Genomic DNA, 21966 nt, shown 5'->3' on the forward strand with positions numbered 1-21966 from the left:
TCGATGTACATCGCTTTGGATAAAAGCGTCTGCTAAATGACATTGTAACATCCCAATCCTAGTCTTTGCGTCGGATGTTTCCCTGGAATTGTTTTAGATTTCTCCCCTTCTGCGTAAAAACACTCATTGCTTAGATACAAAAACTTTGAGTCACTTCCTAGAGGGGCTTCCAGGCTGCTATAGCTTTTTCCAGGCTGGTGCGTTTTCCTTTTTGCAGGACAATCCAGGCTCCTCCCTTTGCACAACGTCACCCGATCCCGATCTCTCCCAAAGCGTCAGCGATAGTCAGCAGCACACTGTGGTGGCAGCAGATCAGCGGGGCGGTACGCAGAGCGGGATAAAGCAGCTACACTGTATTTCATCCAACAGAAAAAAACCTAGAACGGACAAAAAGGGGGGCTCATCCCTCCATTTCCAGACTTCCAGCTAACTTCACCCGGCCTGCTGTGTGGATCCCTCCGGCTGTGTGTTGCTGCAGACCGGGGAGAAACCGGGGAACTTATAAGGAACTAAAAAACCAGGGACGGTGCCCAAGCAGATTATCTGTGAGGTGCTTGTGTCAATTGCGCAGACGGAAGAAAAAAGGCGACATAGGAACTCTCCAAGTGTTGGAAACTTCCCCAGCGCAGCATCGATCGAGGACCTCCCGCCCACTTTACCTCCTATCCACGATCCTGGAAAGGGGGGAGAGAGAGAGAGAGTCCTGCAGCCGCTGCAGTGGATGGAGCAACAAAAGGCTGGATGTTTAAACTAGAAGAGCTGCTCTGATAAAAAAAGAACAAACTCTGCTTTTCTCTCCTGCGTCTCTTACAGACTCCATCACCCCCTTAAACAGGCTCATCTGCAGCCCGCTTTTGGATCTCATTTTAAGGATCCGGACAGGTTTTTACTTTGTGCCAACTCTCCACCAGATAAAAAAAAAAGGGGGGAGAATCGACGCAGACGTGTGCAATTGATGCTTTGCTATACGGAGAGAAGCGCACCAACGATCCTCTAGTTTTGCGCAAGTCTCGTGCAGCAGCTCAGTGAAAGGAGGTAGACTTAATAGTTGGGGGGTCGAAGTGGGATTTTTTCAGAAGTTACATGCTTGGTCTTTGTCGTCACGAGTGAGCCCGATTCATCCAGTGTCAGGTTATCAGAGAAGATCCGGATAGTTGAGGAGCCATGGCGATGTGTGTGGGGATGTGGATCCTCCTGTTAGCGCTGCACATCCAAGGTAAGCTGGAGAAACGCAGACCACATTATCTGACTCATATCTGCTCATTTTTATCATCACTGTGTGCGTCAATGTGTGTGTGTGTGTGTGATCCGTGATATTTGGCATGACCATAGACATGATTAATGCATGAATGGGTGGATCGATGTGACTGCTGGCTCTGTTTTTTTGCAACATGTGCAAATGAGTGAGAGAAAATTGGAAAGTGTTTCAGTCTTGGACTCTCTACCCCTTCACAAACGGCTGCAGAATACTTATTTGGCTGCACAATAATGAAGTTACTCTTGCAGCAGGCAGATGGCGATATGTGCGAACCGTGCAGGGGCCAGCACTCTCCAAGTTTTCCAATATCTCATTCCAATGGCAACTCTGAGCCTCGGAGAGCTCCTGAATGATAATTGATACCCGTGGCCTCTCCATCCTCTCTTGCTGCTGTCTGTTATAGTCATGTCATTAAATGCATAGAATGCAGCAATCAGCACCCATTGTGTTTGAAAAAGTCCTTTATTTATAGTGGAAAGGAAATCCTCAGGGCCTGTGCTGCTCTCATATTCTATCTTTATATTTTCAGAGGAAGAGTGAGTCAGGTTATGGTGACATTTGTCTTTGGCTTCAGTCATCCTCATAAATTATTCTGAATACAGATTTAAGGAGACAAGGAGAGAGAGAAGGAGAGATAGGGAGTGTGTGTTGGGCGGATGTTTAGCTGTGGAGGAAAACACTACTGGCTGATAAATGGAGTGATAATTTGACATTGATCACACTGACATTAAAGCTTCCCAAAGAGGGCCTAATCATTTAAACGCATGCGTAAAACGTGTATCTGACTCTCATCGGAAGACGCATCATTATTCTGGTTCTATTGACAACCTGCTAATTGGGAAACAAAACAAACGTCATGCATTTAAATCCCTGTGTGTGTATGTGTGTTTGTGTATTGTGCTGTAGGGCTTAGCTGAAAGTTTTCTGGCTTGTTTATATGTTGGATGAGTAAATTCTGTCTGGCGCCCTTATTTTAAGAAAGGAATGGATGAGGGTCAAGTGTGGTCAAGAAAAGTCAGAACATGCTTGGCACTAATGCACTGTTATTCTCCTTTTCACTGAATGTCCTGCCTTTTCAGTGACCTTGTTTTCACTGCTCATTTTCTCATCTTAATAAGACTAAAAAGTTAATTCTGCACAGAAATCTTGTCACATCTTTGTTTTTATCAAACCTCCCCTTGAGCTCCAGAACAACCACAGTGTTGACCTTGTTCAGAGTGAGGCTTCTTAAAGCATCATGTGTTTAAGACTGATTGAATACTTTGATCAAAAGCCCCTGTCTGATTTACATTGAGATGATCCCTTTGCTTGTGCAGAAGATCAGGATTAGCTGGTTCCCTTGGGATTCACGGTGGAAATCTTTTGAAGCTGTTCAATCAAGGGAGTGGAAAATGTCTCAAAAAATTGCTCTTAAAGCGTCCGGGAGATGCACCCGGAGGTGCTTCCTGAGACTAATTAGACATCATACGAATACACTTTGCCCTTATTCCTGTTTTGTTCAGCTGCTGTAGTTTATTTAAACCAGAGTGTCTGCATAATTCATGCTTTCAGACATCTTTATGGAGGGGAGGGCTTGGAAATAGTTTTTATTTCAGCTGTTGTTTGGACCCATTTCTTTTGACATGCAAAAACAAGAATCTGCCTTTTCACCCTGAGGTTAAAGGGCGTTGCCATAAATGCCCAGCGTCTTTGATGGCTTAATTGATATACAACATGTTCCAGACTCTTCCCTCATCGCCCAAGCACAAACAAGTGGGGGAAAATGGTGCTAACAAATGCAAGTGGCTGAAAAGCCTGTTGCAGTCATCCATTTGGGAAAGCCATTTGTGCTTGTCATTGTAATAACCATTAGTAGAAAACACTAGAGCGCCAAATTCATAAACAGAAAATATCCTGAGCTGCGTGCCAAATAGATTATCAAAAAGGAACATAGAGAATAATGGATCTGTGAATTATAACAGCAGCTCTGTTCCTGCTTTCCCATATTAGCTCCTGCTCTCTCCAGCATTGCACACTGGTATTTAATTGGGTGTGAATTGAGTTTGCAGCCAGGTGGTTGTTTATGACTTGGCTCCATCCCGGGGTCCTGCTGCTGTACGAGCCCATATAGATATCTCTCTCAGCGGTGGGATAAGGAGATTTTTCAGCTTTAATTCCTCATCTTAGTTGGATTAAACATTTGGGAAATGAAATGCAGGATTTGTGGACAAGCATCAACTTTTGAACGTGCCATTATGCAGAACTGAAAATGTGTGTTAGATGTGAATTATAATCTTTGTTAGAACTTGGCAGCGTGCAGCTCTGAAATCATTCTGCTGGAGACCCCTGTTGTGCAGATCTGTCACTCATTTCATGCATGAGTATTTGGTAGTAAGCGTCTCTTTTACTATCACAACACAGCTGCTTTATGTGTGTGTCACTGCCCTTTAACTGTGTTTATTTCCCTTCCTGACATCCCCTGAGAGATGGGAACCACAGGTGATGTTTCCCGGTTTAGTTTTGATTGACATCTTTATTGTTTCAACATTTTAGGGTTAATTGCGCAGCTAACGGTCTGATTTCTATGCACGAGCCTGTCACTGCAGCCTGAAACACAACAGTTGGTTTTGACTCATGACAGTCGCATGCTGAGCTGCTGCAGCGTGCGTGTGTTTTTCACACCCATTTGAAACACATTGAAGTCAACCTAAGTGTGTGAAATGTGTCGTACTCAGCTGATTGATTGATTGATTGAACAGTCAGGGAGCATGAGGACTGGCTGCATGTTCATGTTAAGTGCAGAAGCAGATGCTTGTGATGTTCAGCAGCACTGAAAAAGGCAGGGAAATGTTTCACCAGATGCATCATGGGACGAAAGCTGCAGTGACTTTGGAACAGCATCATTAGCGCTCTGACTTTGCTAATTCTTTCTGTCTTTTGAAGGAAACTGTAATTGCTTCTCTGTGGCATTTTGCATTTCATTGAGCTGACAGTGAGGCGCAGAGAGGCACTGTGGGATTGTTGGGCCTTGATGGTTGGAGTGTGGATGCAAATTGCTCTGATCCAGGCTCCTTTGGGGAGTCTCCCTTTGGTCCCTGCTGAGGTGATGGATGGGAGAGAGAGCTGCGAGTCCTGGGAGACTGGCTTGAGGGGAGCTGACAGGAGATTAAGCTTCTCTTTTTTGCCATAGAAACTAATGGAGGTACTGGGCCACTCAAACTTCATCTCTTTGAGCATTTAGCTCATTGTGGTTCTGCTGTCAGTTCTTTAGCAAATCCCTCTCACAACACTGCTTGAAATGTCTCTTTAGAGCGTAGTTTCTCTTATTTTTTCATCTGCTATGACTCCAGCAATGGATTGACCCTTCATTTATTTCAGGAGCTGCTCTCAAACAAGTGATTTTTCTATTATTCGGCTATAAAATATTAGTATTGGCAAAGTTTAATTCCCCATGCCACATCCTAAAGGCACATTGTCATTTCTCTGTGCATGTTCGTGAAGCACATTTCCGCCCCTGTGGTCCCTGCATACAGGCAGCGTATCACAAAATAGATGAATAAAACATGACGATAAGCACTGAACCTAAATAATGGAAAGGTTACGACAAAATGGAGTGTTCTCTGCGTGCGGAAGACTGAACAAATAGTATTAAGGGCTGAATGAATGTAAAATTAAGTTCAGCTCTGCCATTGTTTGGAGATTATATCAAGCATTCTTGTCATCATGATGAGAATAAATAAATGAGTCATGGCTTACAGCTCCTCTGCATGTCTCTGTGTGATGATAAAGCAGTTTGGATGTGGATGAGACCACTTCAGGAAACTAGAAGTTTAGTCAAATAACACAAGTCATGTTTGTCCCAGACAGCAGCAGTCTAAGGTTACCAGAAAGCCTGTTTGGTCAGAACACACAGTTCAATGTCTCTTTTTCATTTGGCTTTAATTTCAGGATGCATCATGCTTCTCTTCTGCTCCCTCACCCCTGCACACCAGACAGTCTCCATGTTGGATCAGGATAAAAAACACATTTATCAGCAAGCAGCAGCTGCAATTTTCTGCCTTTTTAAAATTCTTCTCTGTTTCAACTCCAATCGCAGAATCAGCAAAGTAAAGAAAAAGGAAATCAATAAGTGGGATCAAATCTCGCCTTGAGCTGTTCTGATTTGGCATTAATCTGTCGAGTCTTCCTCTTTCTTTTACACCGGGTCTTGTCAAAGGGATTAAATGGTTAAATTCCTCACTGCGTTGACTGATTACACTTGTTCCATATTTTCCTAGTTTGTCGGATAACTGTTTTCAGCATCTGAGGAAAGACTTATTACTTCTCCTGAGTGGATGTAAATCTCCTCCTCCTCAGAAGAAAGTAAATAATCTCACATGTTGGAGGGATTCTGACAGCCTGCTCTGTTTTTATGGGGCACTATCTAGGCCTGCCAATAGCTTGTAGAGTTTGTCTGCACTGTTTCCCCCCCTCCCAGTGCTCTGTTACTATAGTTACTACCTGTAATCAGTCATTTCAGTTAAAGGCAGATCGTATTAATGTCTGCACGGAAAAGCATCCATTTCTGTGTCTTTCCCTGCTGCTGTGTGGAGGGAACGCAGCCTTTTAAAACATCATTAAAACATTTTTATGCAGTCGTCTCGTATTTTCTGCTCCGGCGCTTTAGGGGAAGAAGCCATAAGGGAATACCGTTCTTTGCTCATTGTGTCGGGGTTTACAACTGGGGCACTTAGTCATGGGCTGATCTGGGATTGAGAGAGTGGATAATTCCTGGTGTTCTCGCTAAGGCTGTATGCCTTTAAAATAAAGCAGATCTGATCAGTGCAGCCCCCCACCCCACCAACCCCTCTCCTGTGTGACTGCCTGAACAAGTCAATTTACAGCAGGCAGCTGGGCTGATGTGCCTAACTAGTCAGTGAATAACCTGCTGAGTGTGAGGGGAAAGAGGAACACGGAGCATGCTAGGTGGAAACGTATTATTTCAGTCATCAGACTGTGACCTGATACAGGTGTTTTAGAAAACATGAAGCAGAGTCACTGGGATGATATGGTGCATATTGTGGTATCCCAAGCCAAGCAGCCAAGCATTCCAAGCAGCAATTTCCGGTCCAAAAATATGAGGCCAATGCGGAAGTGCTAAAAACTGCAGTTCATAGAGGATCCGCTTGAGGCCGGCTCTGGAAGTACAGGAAACCACATACACACCGATTCAAAAAAGCCGATCTTTACAGCAGAAATAAACATGTTTACAGCCTGATTCAAAAGACGAGTGTAGTCTGGATAGATCATTTCTCAATCAGCACACACTGTACCGGGGGTGAATTTTTTTATTAACGCTGCAATTTCTAAGATATTTAGATTAAGAGTCTTCCAATGAGAGGCACAGCTGACTTGATTGACAGGCGGGAACACTGTAGCTGTTGGCTAGGAGGCTCAAACTCCGCCTCTTTACATCACACTCGCTTGACAGCAGTTATGTTGAATTCAACATTTCCAATATGGCTGCCGCCGCTGCCAACTGCCCTCAAAATAGGGCTTCAGAAACAGATGAGTGATGTCACGGATACTACAAATACAGTCTATGGTGGAAACATTCTCTCAGTCATCAAATTGTGACCTGATACAGGTGTTTTTAGAAAACATGAAGGAGAGTCACTGGGATGATATGGTCCATATTGTGGTATCCCACTGGTTACATCATCTTTGATGATTTGTCCCATTGGTTGTGTTCCAAGTGGCAACCTCCGGTCCAAAAATATGAGGCCAATGCGGAAGTGCTAAAAACTGCAGTTCATAGAGGATCCGCTTGAGGCTGGCTCCAGAAGTACAGGAAACCACATACACACCGATTCAAAAAAGCCGATCTTTACAGCAGAAATAAACATGTTTACAGCCTGATTCAAAAGACGAGTGTAGTCTGGATAGATCATTTCTCCATCAGCACACACTATACCGGGGGTGAATCTTTTTCTAACGCTGCAATTTCTAAGATATTTAGATTAGGAGTCTTCCAATGAGAGGCACAGCTGACTTGATTGACAGGCGGGAACACTGTAGCTGTTGGCTAGGAGGCTCAAACTCCGCCTCTTTACATCACACTCGCTTGACAAGCAGTTATGTTGAATTCAACATTTCCAATATGGCTGCCGCCGCCGACTGCCCTCAAAATAGGGCTTCAGAAACAGATGAGTGATGTCACGGATACTACAAATACATTCTATGGTGGAAACATTCTCTCAGTCATCAAATTGTGACCTGATACAGGTGTTTTTAGAAAACATGAAGTAGAGTCACTGGGATGATATGGTGCAACTTGTGGTTTCACAAGGCTCAAGGAAAAACAATCATGTGATCATCTGAATGCATCAAATTAGAGACAATGAAATGTAATTTTAAATGTGTTGTTATTAGTGATGGACTGTGATGAGTAGCCTATGTGTTGTTTTAAATGCTAGTATGTTTTCATCATTTGTACTGTGCATTGGTTTACATCCTCCTGCCCAGGGACCATGGATGAGAATTAGCTTATAGCTAACTCTGGCTTGACATTTTTGTTTTGCAAGGCCCCTGTCAAGTAAACTAATAAATAAATAAAAAAATCACACTGGTTAGATCACCTTTGAAGATTGGCCACATTGGCTGTGTTCTAACATCAATCACTCTCAAGGATACAAAGTTATTTGTCTCACTCAACTTTGTGATCTAGTGGAGTTGGACTGGGACTCATTTTCCATCTTGATGGACTAGTTGTCGTGTTGCCGTCTGTCTGCAGTTTGACTCAGTTGGATTTTGTGCTGACTTGTGCAGACTGTTGACAGTAGCTGGCCTGCAGCTCCGATCCTCCTGTCCTGTGTCAGAGCGATGTATCAGCTGGCTGCTGTCGGGTCGGTATAGCCCTTCCATTAAATATTTAATAGACGTACCTCTCTGACGACTGTGCTATTCTGAGGCTGCTCTTTGACACTATTTTATTATTCCCCCTTTAAAGAATAATATAATTTAACCGTTCAATCGCTTTGACTAAAATACATTTTCAAAGTCCTTTTATATCTTTTGGATTCTTCCTCAAGTATTTCAAAGAGTCGTTTTATTTTCAGTCTCATTGAAGATTTATTGTGTTTTTGAAAGTCGAGTGCAGAATAAGAGGCTTTTTCATCCTGCGATTTCTGACATTTTCTTAAATAAATGACCTCAAACTTATAAGGCATTAAATCTTTGCACAAGCTGTCTCCAGCTTCAGTCTGAAAACACCCATACTGCCTTCAAAAACCATATCTGTCAATCCCATTACAAGCCCTCAGCTCACCCACTGCACATGTCGTCCACTGATAAATACCCTCCAGGGCTGCAGCTGAAACACATGATTAGCTTGGAGAACAACATCCAAGCAGAAATAGAAATATGTCTGATATTTTTCTGCATTTTCTCTCTGTAATGTTTAGAATCAAAGTGCTATCAAAATGTTCTCATGGTGACACAGAGCTACAGAAGTAACACAGAGCTGATCTCTTTCCAGAACTTTACATTTTCCCCTTCTACTTTCTACAAACTTGGGTGTACTCCCGCCCCCTGAATCTCATCTCTCCCCTTTCCTCTCCCTCCTGACTCCCCGCTCTGCCTTTGAGGACGCTGCTCGCTGAGAGTCGGCTTGGTTAGCACTTGATACAAAAGGGGGTTTGTTTCATGAAATGTTTCCCTTTTTAATGAGTGATGGTGTTCGCTCATTTAATATTCCGTGCTGATATCTCTCCGGGAGCTGACTGCGCTTCAAAGCAACAGCGTGGTTGTAAATGGGAGTGGGTGGGTGGGTGGTGGGTATAAGGAGAGGGGGGGGAAGGGGGAAGGGGGCTGCTTAGAAAAACACAAACACAGGTTTATTTATTCTCCCTGACATATAGCTAAGCTTCCAGTGTGCTGCAGCTTGGTGCAAAGCTCCTTAGTGGCCTCGTCCTGTGCAGACAGCAAAATATGACTGATAGCAGGTCAGCTCTGCGTCTGTCATATTTCTGTCAGTGTGCGTCTTTCATTCATGTTTGCACCGACCCCAGCTGTGATCGACTTTAAAGATAAGTGCTCAATCAAAAGGATTTTTATTACTTAGATGTGAGCATTTCTGAAAAATATTAAACCTACCATTTTATTATTCCATCCCCTGCCTCAGCTGACATGATAGTTTCCCGGTGTTCATCATTATGCTCAGATTGAGGTCAACCTACATGAGTGACAGAATTCTTCTTTTTCGAGCACGTGGTTCGACTCCTCTGTAAAAGAGATGAAGATAAACTCAGAGAAAGCCTGCAGTTTGGCATTGATCCTTCCATTTTGTAAGTAGGGTCTATGCCAAAGCAACTAATGTAGTCTGCTATTGATTCCACTGTTTCAAGCCTGGCTGAATTTCCCTCCAATGTTGCATTGTTTTCACAGTCAGGTGTGCCAAACAGCCTCCTCTTCCTGTATGTCCCGTGTCTCTCTTTTTTAACTGCCTCTACTCTCCTTGTGGTTGTCGGTTGGTTTTGTATCTAAATGTGGGTGAAAAAATAAAAAAGAGGTGAGTGGGTGGGTGAGTAATCGAACCAATAGCCCCACCTCAGAGCAGGGGAACAGGCTCTGTTTATCCCTTTATCTCTGGCTGTAACGGACAGAGTCTGCGTCAGCACTGCACTTGTTTAAACTATTGACTTGTATGCATAAAAGCAAAGCTGTGGAGTGCAACTTGGCTCTGCATCAAATATATTTACTCCTTTAAATGCAGTGCACTACAGCACCGATACAAAGCGTTGTGTGTCAGTGAAGCAGAAGAAAACAGGGGAAATGTCATTAAATACACTTCTTCTCATATTTGACATTTATGAGAGGCTTATACGATCATGGAGCAAAGGGACTCTTACCCTCTACTCTTGAGGTCTCCGTCAAAGACAGTGCACACAGGGCTGCTGCAGTGTCCCGAATGCATTACAGTAACTGACTAACTCACTGGAACTCTGCCTCATGAGGAGGCACCTCTGCACCTGGAAGTTCCCCGTCAGCACCTCTTTCTTCTAAAGCCAAGGCTGAGGCTTATTATGCTTCACATATATTTGTGTTACACATAGTACAGTATTGCATATGTTGCCTCTTGGACAACTGATATGGTACATCAAATGTACAGATACAAGTCTTAGACATGATATTTTACAGCTAAAAAAAACCATGATTACACAAAAGAAAGAAAGCATAGTTGCTAATAATGTGCTTTTAAAAAGCAGCAACCTCCACAGTTAAAAAATGAAGCCAGTGTAATAGTGCAGGAGACCCCATGTTGTCCCATGTTGTACCAAGCTTTACAGCAGGAACAAACATGTTCTTCATAAACGTGTTCACAGCCTGATACCAAATCAATTTTGTTCTGACTAGCCCATTTATCTCTTCACTCATTACTCCTCACTGTTAGGTGGGGTTGAATTTTAACTCATAAATTTGGAAGAAATGAAGTTTACGAGCTCTGCATAATTAGGTATAATTAGGGGCGTGGCTCGTTTGACTGAGAGGCAGTTATATTAGCCAGAGGGCGAAAAGACCCGCCCCAACTCTGCCTGTAGCCCTTCATAGGTCGACCGAAACTTAGACTGAGTCAGCACTCCCAGTCTGGCACTGCCATAGGCTTCAAAACTGAGACAACATCCATGTTTCATACAGTTTATGATTTATTTTTTTAAATAGTTATATTTTGGGCATTTTCGTCTTAATGGACAGGACAGCTGAGGAGAGACAGGAGGTGTGGGGAGTGGAGAGTGGGGGAGGACATGCAGTGTATGGGGCGTGAGCTTAGACCACTAGGCCAACGGCGCCCCAGTTTATGAGAAAATAAAACATAGGTCAAAAACAAACATTAAAAAAGCTTCATTAAACATTTCTTCTTTGAGTTTATGTTGCTTAAAGCTGCTGTGAGGAACTTGGCGCCCCCTGTAGGTGAAGATGCACACCTCATAGCTTTTTTAAGATCTTGTCCTGTACGTGTCACCGTGACAGAACATTTCATCCTGCTTTCTTTTAAAAGTAAAACAAGTCAGTTGTAAATACTTGCGGTTGATCATCTGCTCTGACACCTACCCTCTCATAGCAGCTTCAAGGCATTGACAAATACAATAAAGGAATCATCAGTCTTGTTGCTGATGGTCTCACTTGCCTCTGAAGGTCATAAAGGGGCAACGATGTTATTTTCAGTCTGTTTCACAACCAGTTAGAACTCCTCACAGTAGCTTGAACAAACAAGGTATTCATGTAAGGTGTCACCTGGATTTCTGTGTTACTAGTTTGAATCACCAGTTTCCTCTTCAGGTTACTGTTTTATCTCATTTGCAAAAGTTTTGCATAGTTTTTGCATTTTCCAGATGAAGACTTTTTTGAGAGGGAATGATTGTTTTGCAAAGATCGCATTGACAGATTCCATTAAAAGACAGTTGGCACAGTTGGTATTCATGTCACATCACCTCACTGGGTGTGTAGTTTATGAATTCGGTGACAGTCGTCATGATATCCAAAAAGACAATGAGCTGAAACTGTGAGACATCTAGAAACTTTCGGTGAAGGTTACAGAGCGCTTCAGGTCCTAGATGACCTTGATCTGAAGACTCTAGTCAACACTGACGATTCGTCTTTGTTACTCTTCACTATCTCCCCCTGAAGGTAATCTCTTCTTTATGCAGAACAGTTGCATTAAAAGCCTGCCTTCTCCCCCCTTCCTCTCCTCTTCTTGCCTCTTCCAGCTGAGTTACTTTGCCAGAGGTTTCCACATGGGAGCCTCCACTCTGGCAGCACACGTCTTGCTTGGCTTCGAGTATGAGAGTGGAATTAACCAGTCAAGAATCTGGAGAGCGCTTTGATAGCAGGAAAGGAATCACGCGGGGCCATTTTGTAGTTCACAGCGATTGTCAGTCGGGCCATGAAGATGCCAAATGTCACGCCAGGCCAGAGAAACAGCAAGTTGGGAGGGTCAAGGGTTTCATCCTCCCATGCCCACAAGTCGAGTGTTTGAGTTCTAACATTTATACAATGATAAGTTATGCAGATATAAGTGGCCACCAGAACACCCACTCTCTGACCCTGCACCCACACAGCTCAGAGAGTGAACAGAGCGTTTTTCCTGCCTTTTATTGGTGTATCTGAGTTCAGTTTCTACCTCCACCTAAAGCATACATTCTGTTCAAATGTAGCACAAGCTTTGGAAATGTTTATTTGGGATGTTTTCAGGGGTTGGCAGTTGATCCCGGCACTGTGTACCTTCTTTGTCAGCATTATGAAACTGGAAATGGGAGCTAAAGAGGAACAAATGTTGGAATGGGAAACTTGATACACAGGCTGTTTAATACCGCAGCAAAACTCTGAAATACTTTCCCTCTTACGGCCTGCAGACTCATACCCTTCACAATGCCAAGTTTCAAATTGTTCTGCAGAATGAGTCTGAGGTTTGTGCCCTGCTTTCCAGAGAAGTGGGGTGGAGGGAGAAGCAGCAAAGGAAAATAAAGACGTTAATGTAAAGAGGAAAAGGGGAAATGGAGATTTACATGCAGAAGCTGCGGGGGATGGGAGTTTGCAGAGGGTCATGCTGTTCCTGAGTGAGGCTTTCTGTCCAAAGGTGACTCAAGTTCGCCTTGAAATGGTGTTCTTGGCTGAGGTTCTATTTAGGCGGGCGTTGGGGGCTGCTCGCTGAAAGAAAAGACTTGAGCAAATAAAAGTTCATTCAATTTTTTCCAGCTCATTAGGCCTTTTTTCTCTCTGTGCAGGGAGCCAGTGGATCCCCCCCTTTCCAAAACTACCTCATATTCTCCATTAAAGCTATCCTTAACCAACGCATTGCCTGTTGCCTAATTATAATAATATCATTATACATAAAACAGTTAATTAAATTAAATTAGAAGCTCTGTAGAGTGCTAAAGATCATATTGTCTGCTAAATTAGTTTAATTAGAGCTTTTCTTAATAAGAGGCTCGATCTGATTATTATAACAAGTGGGTCCAAGTCAAGATGAAATGGGAGTCCCATGTTTCAATAGATCCTCAGTATGAGATGAAAGTAGACTGGGGCTGAAACTGATTGGATTTCCCTCACATCACCAAAGGGTGAGTTTCATCCCTGCTGTTTGTGAAATTTTGGTTGAATAGAAAACACACCATTCCTCATGTAGTGGTGCTCCAGTGAACATAATCTTCATAACAGGGCGTGATTCTGTTTGTGGTTGCGTGGGATTTAAAGAGTTAATCCAATCGATCGGGTGGTGGATTTGCTCGCGTGATTCTGCAGGAAGTTTTTCTGACTCCTCATTGGAGAGATCCAGGGGGTGGGTGGGGGTTTGTTTCTACTCTGCCCTCACCCCTCTCTTCATCTTGACACTGCTGAGGCTTTGTGACCGGTGTGGTGTGGTGTGGGTATTTGTTTTTGGTGGAAAGACCCGCGAAGGGTTCCACCCAGGCGTGAACTCACACGCGTGTGTGCGCCGACCGAGTGCGCAAGTGCATACGTCCGCGTGCAAGGCAGGCCCGAGGCAGAGGCAGCTTCTCGTTTGCCGGCCCTGCCTGCTCCCCCCCCCCAACAACCCTGATCCTGACCCACTTTCCTTTCCCCGCTCGTCGCTCCCTCTTTAATTGCCGCGCGGCACACTGAGGCCATCTGCTCGACTGAGGCCCGTCGCCATGGAGATGCTGGGAGGCTTTTCGGATTTGCTGTGGACTGACCAACAGGGAAATAGAGGTCAGGGAATGGGGGCAGGGTGTTGGGCAGTCACAGGGGCACCACAACTGTGTGAGGAGGGACTAGTTTGTCAAAAGTGCACCTGTGGGAAACATCTGGAGCAGATGCAGCAACAACATCTCTCTGCTTTGTGGGAAAGATGTTTGTCAGGCAAAAACCAGCTCAACAAGATCAGCTTTTCAGGATGTGTGATTCAAAAAGACGAAAACTGCAAGGGCAAAGAAAATGCGAACCCACCTGTTAAACTAGAAACACGATGAGAATGAAAGTTGGACTTCCATGAATCTGAACTGACATCAGTGGTTATCTATAAATGTTCTGAACTACTAAAAAGTTTACAACTTTTCTCAGTTATATTTCTTTTGGGTCCACAGAGAGAGATAAAGTTTTTTAATATAACAAAGGACTCATTTCATTTGAGCTATGAGTGCGTTTGCAGACAAAGGACTATTTGTCAGCGTTAAGATTACTGTTTCCACAGACAGATGTGTATTTAGCGTTGTTTCATCTGCCTGCTCTGATCAAACTCCTTTATTCTCGCGAGTGTCTTTGTATATTTCGCTGCTCCTGCTTCTTTGCTTTCCAATGACACGCCTCAGTGAGGAAGCAGTTGTGCCGTGTTTCCAATTAACACTCAGGCGTATTTCAGAGCCGCGGTTTGCACGGTTAGGTCGCCGCTCTCCTCCTCCGTCTGTCAGCGGCCCCCTGCATCAAGCCCACCCTGCGTGTGTGTGGTTCAAACATTTAAATATTCTCACCCTGTTCCACGGGATCATTTCACCAAGAAGCTAAATGTGGCATTTTACTCCAGGAGTATGTATCACTTATATTTCTCTAATGGAGTCGTGGTATTGACCTCTAGCACATGCACACAGCTAAGCTTTGGGAGACACTCCTTATATTCACTCCTCCTTTTAAAGGTCAATTTTGGTAGCTGTCATTTCTGAAGTGCCATTTATAGGTCAATAGCTCATTAGTAATCTGCAGGAGTTTGGATCAAATGCAGCTGCCGTCTTGTCTCTGTCGCTGAGCTGCAACCAATTCCACTTTCAAGTTCAGAGCAAAGCACAAAGGATTCTGTTACAACAATGCACAACCGAACTTGTCAGCAATCTTCTGAAGTCTAAGGGACTGTTATCATCATTATTACTCTATGTAGGTGTGTGATAGGAAGATATTAGATAAGACAGAGTGATCGTTGCATCGGCACATTCTGTGGTTATCTGTTGCAGTCCTATGCTTATAAATCCAAGCATGTTGGTGTCGTTTTTAATGAGCGCTCTGATGCAGACAACAAGCCAAACAAATGGCACGTCTGTCACATCCAGTGAAGTCTTTACAAAGTATAAAAATACAAAGCTTATCTTTCTTTTTTTTTTGTTATTGTTCGTTATATTTTGGAGCTTTTTCGCCTTTATTGACAGGACAGCTGAAGAGAGACAGGACACATGGGGAGTAGAGAGTGGGGGAAGACATGCTGCAAATGGTCGACTGGCTGGGAGTGGAACTGGCGACCTCTGCGACGAGGACTATAGCCTCAATACGTGGGGCGCTTAGACCCCCAGGCCTCCAGCCTTGAGCCTTATTTTTCAAAAGTTATCTTTTGAGGTCGTTATTGCAAATGAGAATTGGTTCTCAATTAACTCACCTGGTTAAATAAAGGTTAAATAAATAAAGTTATTAGTGTTTTGTGACACGCTGTGTATTAACGATGGAGCAACAGACTCTGTGTCTCTTTATATTGGATTGTACACACTCGGTGTCCTGCAAAGATGGTAAACACAAAGACAGTCTCACTCTGTTTATAGAAAAAAATCACACTGAAATTATTACTTACTCTATCTTGTTGATCATTTGAGACAAATGCACAGCTTACTTCTGTCTGACATGAATCAAGCAGAATAAAACAATGATCTTAAAGAGAGGTGATTTAACTACTGCAGCAGATTGAGCCTGTATGGGTACTTTTCTGTATGGTTATGCTGGCGTTTGAGTCTTGATTAGTTGATGAATTCTTTATCTCTTTTCAGTTAGAGTAAGACTTCCTTGTATCTTTTGCGATACCATCAGATTACAATGTCAATCATGTCGCTTTTTATCTTATTAGAAAGTGAAATTCAAGAGGGAAGTACTTCTAATTAAAATGAACAGTTACATGCTTAGTGCTGCCTCAGAAACAAAAGTCACACACTGATATGCTAACTTGATAAGCTAGCTGTTCCTCAGCAGAAGTGCACTTAGCCAAAGTGCCGTGTTATTTACCTTTTTCAAACAAATGTTAATTTTTGAATTACGCAATAAAAAAAAAAAGTCTGAGGCTGAGTGTACCTGCAGTCTTTTCCTTGTCAAGGTTCTTGTTAAATGTCAATTGTGCTTGGCACAAGTAGCCAAATTGCACACACAAATTGAATCTGATCAAAAGGGCACTTTGACCTAAATGGTCTATTATTCCTCTCCTTGTAAGGACTCTATTTTTCAGATGGGGAAATTTGGTTTTATTGGCCAGTATCTTGCAAAATAGTCTCAAAAAAGAATGGTAGAGGTTGTGCCATTAAAAAAAGAATTAATGTAATATATTTTTTCCATATCACCCACCCATCACTCAGTGTGCTGATTATTAACTCAGTTTGACGTGTTGAATAGAATGAAGTAGAATAAAGTCTAACCTGCTCCTCTGTTATCCTGACATAATTTCCTGTTATTAGTTGAAGGAATGATTGATTGACATGACAAATTCAAAATAGCTTCTAACTGTGCATAATTATAATATGTACCTTTAAGACCATTTCAAAGAAATCTGTATTAATGTTAAATATATGAGCTGAAAAAGTCCTGGAGGTTTGTATTCTCTACTGAATGTGAGACCAAATGTTTATTGATCAGCTAATCACAATCAGATTGGAATCAATTGTTTCTGCTCTGCCATCAGACTACATGAGTCGATTGTCGACCTGTAGTGGATGTAAATGTGTCCCATAGTGTGTATTAGTCTAGAGTCAACATGTCATGACGGTCAGATTAAACCATAGAGGAAGGACTACGCCTCTGTGAATTTTGTGCACTGTGTGTCATTGTTACACTGCATTGCTACTAGATTGCTGAACAAGAGTCAGACCTCCTACGAAGCCTGTCAGAATCCTCCGCCTTTGATGCCATCACTATCTGCATAGACGCCACAGACAGCTTATTCTGCTCTTCCATCACCCGCCAGTGACAGAGTAACACAGGAGGCTGTGACAGCAGAAAAGGTAGCTCTGTCAATTTCGACTCCAGCGAGCGCTTGATCTCTGAGCTGCCCAAATGTACAGTCTGAGCCAGAGTTAACAAGACAATGTACCCAGCGCCTGTAATTGGACCGAGCCCCTGTTTCAGCGAGTGAGAGAAAAGATAGAGAGAGCCCGTCTGTCAGCCTGCTCTCCAGTCAAGGTCAGGGTGTCGAGCTCTGGGTGTGTTGTAGCTGCTACCGTGCCCTTCGTCCTATCACAGCTTATCCAGCTGCTGCTGTGCAGAGGTGGGGTGTGGACTGCTGCGCTCTGTAGGCAGCACACTAGATTATGTGTAGGGAGAGATTAATCAAATCCTGTGAAGTTATGCTATCAAAGAGTGACCAAGGAAAATTTCAGCCAGCCTTCCTGCAAGCGTATATGCCCCTGAAGCTTTGTAGTTTTTGTTTGTCCTTCCTGTCATTGCCAAAGGGACGGTACATTTATATCAGGACATAAAGTGGTGCAATAATGAGTAATAAACACACTTTCTAGGGGATTATGTCATGGTGGAGCACTGTGGATGGATCTAGTTAGCTCAAGTGATTTTCATAGTCCTTGTTGTGCCAAACTCCTGATTGCAGTTTGAATGGAGGCCACGCTAAAGGAGGACTCTAATTACCTCTGCTCAAGAGCACATGCTGACTGTGCACTGGTGCCTTTTTGATTGGCTTAACAAGGGACGTCTGCCTGCTCTCTCCTTATGTGAACTGAGCTTTACCACTACTTTTAGTATCCTGAGACTGCGGACTCTCTCCTGCGTCTGTGCGCAGCTGTTTATGCTCAGAGGCCATGGACTAAAAAGCATTTCTTCTCCCTTTTCTATGGACGACATGGGGGGGAAGTAAAGGTTGTTCTCTATTCAACAGAATGCAATCCACTCCACCACTCAACTGAATATATATTTATTTATTTATTTATTTACCCTCCCTGATGCCATTTTGGTCTGCAGAATCCCTGGAGAGGAAAATGCATTAAGCCACTCACTGTATTTACTTGCGTCGGATTGACGCTGATGTGTGAGGGCAGGCCACAGGACGGAGGATGGGAAATTGATCATCGGTGAATGAGTGTCAGGGGAATCTTGATATCCACAACTCCTTTTCACGCGTCGAGCTTGAAGAATCCGTCAAGCAGAAACTGGGTGCCATCTGAGAATACAGCTACTCATCACACAGATTAAGACGCTCCTATGTGCTTCAGCGCTGCGTTTTAGTCGACTGTGCGTGATAATTGACTCATCCTGCTTGATTGTATCCTTTTCTGCATTAGTTCACATGAATCCAAACATACACACTGAGCAGTGATTCATTTGGTGATGTTTTTTCTCTCACATATTAAACGTGATAACAGGTTAGAGGAAGTGTGAAAATGAGGCCCCTCCCAAAGTTACACTTCACCTAGAGCTGTGTTCTTGTATAATAATTGGATGGATTAGAGTCTTACATTTCCTCTCAAAGTTTATGGCATCGATTCCAAACCGAGGCAAAACAAAATCCCACCTTTTAAAAAAGAACACCACAGGTCTTACAAACACCCTTTGATTTGCAGCAGTAGCATTTTGCTGGCATATAAGCTGTCATCATCCTTAATTATCCTGCAGTACATCAACTCCAAATCAACAAACATCGCCCTTTATCTGGAAATCACTGTCAGTCTTTGCTCTTTTGCCAAGCATAAACATAGAAAATGTCAAATGTCTTGATATATTTCAGAATAACCTGCAGCACAATTAGACGTCCTCGGTCTCCGCAAGATCAAAATAAACAGCGATCACAGCGTGAGGAAGTGGTTCGAACACAGACGTCTCCGGTCTGAGGGAAAATGGGCAGTTAGGGGAGTGTAAGTGAAAGGTATTGCTTAAAAAAAAAAGGGAGAAGTGATGGATGGATTAGCAGTCGGTGCGCTCCCTCAAAAGAGCTCTGCGCAGAATACTCTGTCATTTTTATGATAGTGTAATAGTACCGTCCTATTGTGGATCTTTCTATTGAGTATGAGGATGACAATCATGCATTTGTAAGGTAATCCCTGGAGCAAAGGTCTGGTTTATTTAACATTTACACAAAGAACGTCTCCAAAACTAAGCGCAGCTAAGAGTCTGTATTCTGCAAATACAGTTTGAATAATGAAGGCTGTCCTTTTTAAAAATTCTCTGCCAGATAAACAAAAGCCAGGAATGAAAGGCGGCTTATCTTTGTGCCTTTGAGGTTTCCCTTCCCACACACCTTGAACACAGTTTTCCTCTGACAAATCATAATTTTTTCTCTAATTCAAAAGACCTGCAGAATGTAAGACCAGAGCCAATGAAAACTGCCATTAAAGGATGTGTTATAGTTTGAATTAAAGCCATTTCAAGGATGGGTAGCAAGATCTCCCAGGCATGAATAAGCTCTTTGTGTTGCACATGTAGACTCATTTGTTTAGCTGGTTTAGAGGTAGACAGTACTGATTTCATGTGGTGGAAGAGAAAGTGGTGTTTATGAATAAGGAGTGGATTACAGGTATTACTGTTTCATGATGGTGCAAGTTTACGTGGATCCACATAATTGTAGATTATTTCCCAATCTTTCCAGGAGTGTAATTCCAGCTCCCACAGGTTTGATCCAGAATACGCCGGTCGCCAGTCTCCGCGTTTCACATTTCCAAGTCATTAATGTAAATCGGATTTTGTTCTCAGCTGATTTCCCTGCTTAAACAAAGGTTTAATTAAAAATTAAACGCCACACACTGAATTAGTGAGCATATTTTGTTGCAGTTGCTTTCACACAACTCTTAAAGTTAGAAACATCATCCTGATTCTTTCAGTCAGGTTCTGTAGCCAAGGGCGACAGAGACGACTTCCAGTGCTAGTTCCTTCACAGGATTAATTAAATTTACTTAATGAATATTCTCAACTGGTTATGTCTTTCAGAATATTCACCAGCATGACTTGAACCTTGGATTTATGATTAATATTTATAGAAGAGTGTCAGGAGCTGTCAGCTTCATGAATCAACATGGCTTCAAAAATCCAGAGCCCTGTTGATGTGCGATAAATCAAAGGCTGAGCAGGAGAAATCCCACCATGATGAATAAGAAAGGACCCATTTAGAAATGTGTAATCTTACTGCAGGGAGACTTACTCTCTGATTTATGAACACAAAGATTTAGACTCCTCCCCCTGTTCTATTCTATGTTTTGAGTATGGGAGGAAATGAAAATGTCTGAGAGTGTGAATGAGCTCTGGCAGCATTCTCACAGCTCATGCATTACAATAGAGTGTGTGCATGCAGGCCTGCCTTTCATGCGAGGTCCCCAAAGCATGCACACATACACAAAAGTGAGCTACTACTATACTATACTGTGCAATCCTCCAGAGTGTGCTTGCATGTGTGGAGGTATTTTTAACAGCACACACACTCAATCACACTAACACACACACACAGTGGTTTCCAACGCGATGTGTCAGGACGGCATCATGTCAGGGACTCAGTCAGATGGTCCTTAACGCTTCGCCCTGAGCTCTGCAGAAGGGATGTGTTTGTACCGAGCTCCGGAGGGGGGTCACGTGCTGACCTCATTGTGTGCACGAGTAAGTGCATTCTGCAGCATCAGTGTGCAGCTACTCTCCGTGTTATGAGTAAGAAATCAGATCAGCATATATAGAAGCTAATTGGTTATTTAGCACAAGTACCTCGAATCCAAAGAGTTTCTAATCTTCTGAAGTCGGTTAAAGAGGCAAGTGCTGCTTTAAGAAGTGAAAATGACCTCCTTCTCTGTGAATAGTAATAATTAATATTTTAACCTCTTCAAACTGACACGATTTATCCCTCTGCTACATCACCCCGCCCATCCCCGACACAGGGAAGCTACAGTGGTATGGAAAAACACTTGGCAATAAAAGAAGGAGACTGCTCCTCAGTAAACACAGAGGTTAATGTCTTATTTACAAGCTGCAGCCCCCACGGCTGACATGTTGGCACAAACGTCTCGCTGTCTTTCTCATTTAGGACAGACAGATCCATCTTCTGTTGTTGTCTCCTCAGTGTCTTAGCCTTACAGAATTCCCATAACCCCCTTTTCCTGGACCTTCAAAGATTGCAGCTGGCCTGCGTCCTTCATCGGTACATTAACTTGTGCAGCCCGAGCTAACGGCTTCACTGGAGCAGATGCAGCCAGAAGAAAACAAAGCTGGCAGGCCAGGGGGGTTAATCACACTCATCTAGAGGTCTGCAGTGCTGTTGCCAGGTGTGTCACACTCAAAGTACACTTAGCTTCCTTTCGTTGCTGCTCTTTGACCTCTGCCTTTCACACCAAGTGCAGTATGTGTTTGTGTGCACATAAAAAAAACAGGATCTATTCAGGATCCTTATCCTGATGGATTCGGTTACAGCCTATACGTTAAGTTTATACCCAGGGCGTGTGGAACAGGCCGGAAGAGGGGGATAAATGAGGCTTAGAGTTCAGAATTGTGTTGTTTTTCTGAAGGATTGGAGTAAAATAGTCACCAACACTTCAACAACGTCGTCCCTGGGTTTGCTTGAAGGTCATTAAAAGGCCTCTGAATCCTCCACGCTGTCTCTGAAGGCCGAGTTAAGCAAGACGACAGAAACAAACTGCTGCTGTAGTCAAAGAGGAATTACAGAAAACCTTGGATTTATATAAGATATCTTTTTTTCTGTTACAACTCTGATATTTGATTTTACCTTGTGTCCCAGCATGTGTCCATTCCTTTATCTGATAAATTGTTACACAATACAG

The 21966-nt window shown here is 43.1% G+C and overlaps 1 protein-coding gene across 1 annotated transcript in view; it reads left to right on the forward strand.

Annotated features, from left to right (window-relative positions):
• Positions 1-264: 264 nt before the first annotated feature.
• Positions 265-21966, forward strand: part of nectin1b (nectin cell adhesion molecule 1b) — a 95418-nt gene continuing 73716 nt past the window's right edge. The window contains exon 1 of the mRNA XM_034701050.1: positions 265-1216. Coding sequence (XP_034556941.1) covers positions 1165-1216 — 52 coding nt within the window. The 5' untranslated portion in view covers positions 265-1164. The remainder of the gene's footprint in view (positions 1217-21966) is intronic.

Source organism: Notolabrus celidotus, chromosome 14, assembly GCF_009762535.1.
Source record: "Notolabrus celidotus isolate fNotCel1 chromosome 14, fNotCel1.pri, whole genome shotgun sequence".
In the NCBI taxonomy this organism is placed as follows: Eukaryota; Metazoa; Chordata; class Actinopteri; order Labriformes; family Labridae; genus Notolabrus; species Notolabrus celidotus.